Source organism: Sinocyclocheilus anshuiensis, unplaced genomic scaffold (assembly GCF_001515605.1).
Source record: "Sinocyclocheilus anshuiensis isolate Anshui unplaced genomic scaffold, SAMN03320099.WGS_v1.1 scaffold1365, whole genome shotgun sequence".
NCBI lineage: Eukaryota > Metazoa > Chordata > Actinopteri > Cypriniformes > Cyprinidae > Sinocyclocheilus > Sinocyclocheilus anshuiensis.
In genome coordinates, this window is record NW_015551032.1 from 264,161 (window position 1) to 271,271 (window position 7,111).

At 38.1% G+C, this 7,111-nt stretch overlaps 2 protein-coding genes across 2 annotated transcripts in view; one reads left to right on the forward strand and one right to left on the reverse strand.

Moving 5' to 3' along the window:
* Positions 1-1,269: 1,269 nt before the first annotated feature.
* On the forward strand, positions 1,270-4,076 carry LOC107661262 (apolipoprotein A-I). The gene is made up of 5 exons (XM_016450762.1): positions 1,270-1,286; positions 1,821-1,966; positions 2,064-2,115; positions 2,401-2,545; positions 3,330-4,076. Exons 3-5 carry the CDS (start codon positions 2,073-2,075, stop codon positions 3,928-3,930), a joined length of 789 nt encoding a protein of 262 aa, XP_016306248.1. The 5' UTR covers positions 1,270-1,286; positions 1,821-1,966; positions 2,064-2,072; the 3' UTR covers positions 3,931-4,076.
* A 108-nt stretch (positions 4,077-4,184) lies between these two features.
* The window catches only part of LOC107661199 (RING finger protein 214-like), a 22,428-nt gene continuing 19,501 nt past the window's right edge, over positions 4,185-7,111 (reverse strand). The window contains exons 12-16 of the mRNA XM_016450685.1: positions 6,185-6,768; positions 5,919-6,036; positions 5,666-5,815; positions 4,939-5,031; positions 4,185-4,845 (exon numbers count right to left, since the gene is read on the reverse strand). Of these exons, the coding sequence (XP_016306171.1) occupies positions 4,783-4,845; positions 4,939-5,031; positions 5,666-5,815; positions 5,919-6,036; positions 6,185-6,768 (1,008 nt within the window). The 3' untranslated portion in view covers positions 4,185-4,782. The remainder of the gene's footprint in view (positions 4,846-4,938; positions 5,032-5,665; positions 5,816-5,918; positions 6,037-6,184; positions 6,769-7,111) is intronic.

Below are 7,111 nucleotides of genomic sequence, written 5' to 3' on the forward strand. Positions count from 1 at the left end.
AGCGCTATTCGAGGCTTAGTGTATCCCATCATGCATCATGTTCTGGAAATAAATTGTGAGACTTTTTGCCGAGATCTCGCGAGAGGTCACGGGAACCTTTCCAATGCAAGTTAAATATTAATATAATAATTAGATATTACATATAATTTGGTAGAAAAACAGTGTTTTTACATTTTATTGGTGCAAATACGAGTAGTGGTGATATTTATTTTGTACAACATTTGCAACTGCTTTTTATCACTTAATTAGAAGCACCACAAATTAAAATTATGTTATAGGGACTACTGAACAGACATTTAGAAGTTGATTTTAAAATGCAAAGTATTTAAAATTAAAATTAAGCTATGTAAACACTTGCATTTTTACAACACTACAAGTGTGTCCCATCAGGTAATGAAAAGTTCGACACACACTTGTGGTCTTCATGCTCACTTGAATACTTGGGCCAAATACAGGAAATACGTCATATAAGTAGTCAAGTGGTCAAGTGCAAGACCGCAAGTGTGGGTATTTGGACAAGGCAAGTCTGTGGGTGTGTTGCGTCATATTCACGCAGCAGCAGCAGTGATGAGAGCGCGCTTGAGAAACAGTTTAGAGAGGAGAAATCAATCTACATATAAAATATTGGTCACTTTCTAAATAATAAAAGTATAGCGCATCCACTAGTAATTATATATAAATGAATCGGTTTTTACCGATGCAAATATGTTAGAAACGATGCATCGCGATATAAATGACAACTTGTAGCCGATGCACACTTTTTAAACCGATGACGTTAAACGACGTTACCTTTTTAGGCCGATGCACGATCGAATCGGGGAATCTTCCCATCCCTACCATATAGTGATTAGAACCCACTGGCCCTCTCTGTTTGACTGCCCATTTGAGACTAATTCTGTTGCCACGTACAAGAAATATATTACCTTATATAATACAATACTACATTAGGTTAATATTTGTCTTTAAAGAGAGTGCATAAAAAAGTTGTATACTTGCAGATCTTAACCCCCAGTACTTATGGTCTGTTTTAGTGGACAATCTTGTTCACATTTCAATAACTATAAATCTGCATTGCGATTAATTTATGAATACTAAACTGAGATGTCCCCAGTCAAAATGCCACTCAGCATAAGCCAATCAAGTTGACTTTTGCTTGAGAATGTGAACAGTTGAGTAAATCATGGGACAAAGATAACTAATTGATCAATGACCTCTGACTAGTTATGACTTTGTTTGGTTGGCAGTTGATAAAATTGGATTTGGAGCAGAAGGAGGTGGAGATCAAGGTTTGCTACACGTTGCTAAATGTTTTGAGATAACTTCAGTCTTGTCATAGCTTTGCCATTACTCTACCAGTTTATGACAGTGAGATGTAATCACATGGATGCATTGTATTCAATAAACTGCTTAATCACAAACCAATAAATGCAACCTACAGAGCACCATAATAAAATTAAAAAGGTTGCTTTATCTTTCTTTAATTGATGAATTTCAGCACTTAGATTTACATTTAAGAATTTAGAGTTTCCTGCTTCTAATGCTGGATTGTATCAGTGAATGCTGATTCACTAAATAAATATTTGTCCCAGGAATCATTGCTTAGATGCAGTGAAACGTCTCACAAAATTGCTATGCTGTTGCATTTGATTCAAAGAGATTTAACAAATGTAGATTACAGTAATATCTGAAAAACAAATTACTTCAGAAATGCCTGTTAAAATATTTTTTATCCACTTTATCTGACAGAAATATCATTGAATATTTACAAATAATTTGTGTTTTGTGAGACTGACAGAGAATGTGCATTGACGTATCTGCAGATATCTAAAAGGCATCTCTGATTGCACGTAACCTTTGAACCTTTGTAAGAGGACAGGGTTCCAACTCCACATGCACTGTTCCTGCCCCTATATAAGACCTTTGCCTCTGCTGTCCGTCCTCGAACATTCAGAGCAGTACCACTCAGGTAAGAGCTCAAACCAGCAGGAGAGGAGGAATGGATCAAGGGAATATCAAAGTAAATCTTGATCAAACAGTGTTATAATAAATGTTTTCTGTTTCAGAGCTTAACCATGAAATTCGTGGCTCTTGCACTGACCATCCTTTTGGCTGTGGGTAAGTACTGATTTTTCTTTAGTAATTTAAATTTACTTAATGTTTATCCAATTAAAAACTAATGACTTTGTTAATGCTTTGTTTTTTTCCCCATGGTGACTATTTGACCACCTATGTTTCTTGACATAGTTTAAAGGTCTTAAAGGGGTCATATGATGCTTTTTTAAAGATAATAATTTTGTGTATTTGGTGTAACAGAATATGTTGACATGCTTTAATGTTCAAACTTCACTGTGCTTTCTGAGGCCTTTTGCTTTCTGAAGCTTTTCCTGTTTGTCTTCTCAGGTTCCCAGGCCCGTTTCCTGCAAGCTGATGCTCCCTCCCAGCTGGAGCACTACAAGGCAGCAGCCTTGGTGTACCTGACCCAGGTCAAGGAGCAGGCTCAGAAGGCCCTCGACAACTTGGACGGAACCGAATATGAGCAATACAAGTAAGAGCCACATATTATCATGAAGACCTCTACCTTTTCATGTCTCTCACTCTTTGCATTTTTGTCTTAATCTTCTGTTTGTTTTTTTCCTTCTCCCAAATCGATTGTTCAATCATTCTCAAAATAGAGTATCATGTCACACTTCAGCGTCTCATCATTTCAAGTCAAGTCTCAGATATTTATACAATACAGATTACACATTAATATAAAGGAAAATACCAGCGTTAATGTTATAAATGTATCAATTATGAAACAAATTTAACGTCAGCTTTAAAGGAGATCTACAGAAGACAATGGTATTGTTATTCATCTAAATTTAGTTCAGTGTTGTTTCAATTCAGTTCGATAACTGTCAATTCTGCAAATTATGAAACAAGTTTAATTCAGCCATAAGCAGCTCTATAGAAGGCAATAGTGTCATTATTCAGCTCAAGGCAGAGTATTGTTGATTCAATTCGGTTTAAAAATGTTGACGCTGTAAATGTAGTGTTATTATCCAGCTCAATTCATTTCAATTTTGTTATCATCCCATATTGGCAGTGCAGTTAATAATTAATATTAAGCAACTGAGCAAACCATAGGCAACAGCAAGGAACCAATGAACCAAAACTCAATTTGATAATAGTGGAAAGAAGAAAAAAAAAAAAACCTCTTGGGAGAAACCAGCCTCAGTTGGGTGGCCAGATCTCTTCTGGCCTTAATGAACAAGCAGTGTGATTTATGATTCCAGACTTACACCTGTAATGGTTTGTGTTTCCTAATATGATGTTCTTTTCTCTTCAAGGGTACAACTTTCAGAGAGCCTGACTAAGCTCCAAGAATATGCCCAGTCCACCTCCCAGACTCTGACCCCCTACGCTGAGACCATCTCCAACCAGTTCCTGGAGAACACCAAGCAGCTGCGTGAGCGTGTCATGACTGACGTCGAGGACCTCCGTTCCAAGCTGGAGCCTCACCGCGCTGAGCTGTACGAGGTCCTGCAGAAGCACTTTGACGAGTACCGTGAAAAGCTGGAGCCTGTCTTCCAGGAGTATGCCAACCTGAACCGTGAAAATGCTGAGAAGCTGCGTACCAAGCTGCAGCCCCTGTTGGATGAGATGAGGCAGAAAGTCGAGACCAACGTTGAGGAGACCAAGTCTAAGCTTGTGCCGATGGTCGAGGCCGTACGCACTAAGCTGACTGAGCGACTGGAGGAGCTGAGGACCATGGCCGCCCCCTATGCTGAGGAATACAAGGAACAGCTGGTGAAGGTTGTCGAGGAGGCCAGAGAGAAGCTCGCCCCACACACCCAGGACCTCCAGGCTCGCATGGAGCCCTACATGGAGAATGTGAGGGCCAGGTTTGCACAGGTGTATGAAACCATTTCAAAGGCCATCCAGGCATAAAAATGCACAAGGACTTTGCACACTCAGATCCTCAGACAACAGCAAAAAACAGATATTCTTGTGTTTGGTGATAGGAGTGTAGATGCAACGGTTGTGTTATGAATGTTTATTATGTTCAAGTTAAATAATTTTTGATGTAATAATGCAAAAAAAAATGCAAACAAATAAAATGCAAAAAAAAAAAAAAAAAAGTTCTTTGTGTCAATGTTTTCTTCTATTCAGAAACAAGATGGTATCACAATACAGTTTTCTTATTTAACATTATTTATTTTAAATCTTATTAAATCTTATAAAAGAGTGACTATCAGTGATTACAAAACAAAGACAATTTATTTTTCCTCTTTAATGTATAAAGCTCTCCACATAAAGGCCTTTGTTGATCCTTAATTTAATAAAATACAGATACAATGAATATAACCGCAACATTTTCCAGTTAGGTACAGTTTTGTATCACTTGGAAAAGTTTTAAAAGAAATATTTTATTTTGTTTTGGAATTTGTATGTATGCTACATGACTTTTATAAAAGCATACACAATGAGGATTATACTTCAGGGCATGTTTGAGAATCTTTGGAATAACACTGAATACTGAAAAAAGTACAAATCATATTGTGAGGATTTCCACTGATCTGCAAAGTAACATCAATTAGTATAACAATATATTGTCCTTATAATAATAATTTACTCTGACCAGGAATGGAACAATATATTTTTTACATTGACCAGAGTTACCATAGAATTACAAAAACTTAATTCACAAGTGTCTTGATAACTATTTATATGATCATTCTACTTTAGTTTTTGCATGTATTGGCTCAGCTATGAGTGTGTGTTCTCTCCTGAATTCAGACCTCATTTGGATGGGCAGAAAGGACAGGAGTTATTCTTGCTAGTCTTGAGCCAAACGCTAACACACTAAAGAAAAGGAGAGAAAATAACCATTATTAGAACACACAGACAAGGCAAATAATGTGCCTTAAATGTATTTTATAAATGTTACACACTCACTTCTTTGTGCATGGTATGGGAGCAGTTGGTGTTGTACTGGCTTCCAGCATCCACAGAATTCTGACACATCAAACAAAATTTCCGGGCAGAGGACTGAAAAAGAGTGTATGTTTATTTGGTTAAAAAAAAATAAATAATAATATGCAGTAAACTGTACTGTAAAAATAGTAGGTTTTTTAAATGAGATTATAAAACAGCAATAATATTTATCTCAATTTGTTAATTTGTATGTTTCAATATTCCCCAAAATTTAATATACTCTAATGTGGGGTCATTTGTTAACTTTATTTATTTTTTTTTACTTTTTACTACTTTTTTTTTTTTGTCTTATTTAAGCTAATCGTATACATCCTGAATTAGGCATATGTGACCCTGGAGCACAAAACCAGTCTTAAGTCGCTGGGGTATATTTGTAGCAATAGCCAAAAATACATCGTATGGGTCAAAATTATTGATTTTTCTTTTATGCCAAAAATCATTAGGATATTAAGTAAAGATCATGTTCCATGAAGATATTTTGTAAATTTCCTACCGTTTAGTAATATGCATGGCTAAGAATTTCATTTGGACAACTTTAAAGGACACATATTAGTTTTACCTCTGTCTCATTTCTCCTTACCAAGAGGACAACTTCAGTAAAAAAGTGGCACAGCTCCCACACTCCACTATAGTTCAGAGTATTTTGTTAAATGTGATTTAAGAAAAGGGGTTTAAAGTTGAATGCTACCTGTGGGGGTCTTGTGTGGAAGACCTGAGCAACTTGGGGACAGAAATGATGCAGCATGGGATGCGGCGGCTGGGCTACAGGACGCTGAATCGGACCAACCGAAACAGGAAAGGCTCTTGCTCCAGATGGAGGTGCTATAGGACCTGGTGGCTACAACAGTGATAAAGTAAAAAATGATATGACCAATGCACAGAACGAAAGTAACAATAAAAACCCAATGCTGAGGAGTGAGATAAGAAGTGTTTGGTCGCACCGGTTTTTGGTTCTGCGCAAGTCTCTGTGCAACCTGCTGAGTAAGATCATCAATCGACATGCCAGCCATAGTACCGCGCTCACTCTTAATTTGCTGTAGAACACGCGTCAACTGATCTCTAATGCAGACAGAAAAAGAGAGATCAATTTCAAACAACAATCAACAAACTGTGTCTAAGGAAGACAAAACAATCTAAAATTATACGGGCTCCTAAAAATTTACTAGGAAGGAAAGCAGCTTATCAAATAACTCTGTGAGCTTAGTACCTTGTGCATTGTGGGAAATGTGAGCCCAGTCTCTCCAGCAGCTTGTCCAGTTTTCCTGCTGGCGCAGGATTGGAGGGGAGGGGCTGGGGGGAGGAGTTACGTGTAACCGTGGATGGCATGAATGTTTGGGGAAGGCGCACTGCAGCTTGCGGTTGAAAACTGGCTCCGTGATTATTTGGTAATACAACAAAGGTGCCTGCTGAGGCAGCGGACGGTGCATGGGAGACACTTGGAACACCTGCGTGTGTCTGTGGTAGGATCTGTGGGGCTGGCGTGACAGGTGCATGGGATGAGGTTTGAGGCAGGCAGATGGTTTGCATGGGTATTTGAGGGGCAGGTGCGTGAGTTGTCAAGGGAACATAAATGTTTGGGATGTGTGCGGACTGTGGACCTATAGTGATGGGTAGGTATGGTGTGTTTTGAGGAGATGGGGCAGAAAGTGGTGGTGTGGCTCTTTGGGGTGGTGTGATCGAGGAGTGGAGTTGTGGGTGAACTATGGGAGGAGAAGTTGTGGAAGTCGGCGGACCACTATTGAAAACAGGATGGGATGCAGGATTCTGAAGTGGACTCATTATCATCTCCAACTTCGGAAGATCAAAAATAAATGACACACACAAAATATACATTACTAACATTAGTCTAAACTTGAACAATGCAAAATAATTATAAAATGAAAGACCTAATTATATCACTAGAGTCACATATTCACAAAACATAAATATGTCTAGATAGGCCATGTTTCAAACCATGGCAAAACAGCCAGTTTACTAACTCTTTACCAGATTATCAATTTTACAATAGCACTGCATATGCCGTCATACAGTATTGTTCAAAAGTGTGCTGTGGGTTAAAGGGGTCCTATTATGCTCTTTTACAAAGTTTTGATTTTGTTTTGGGGGTGTACTAGAACAGGCTCTCATACTAGGT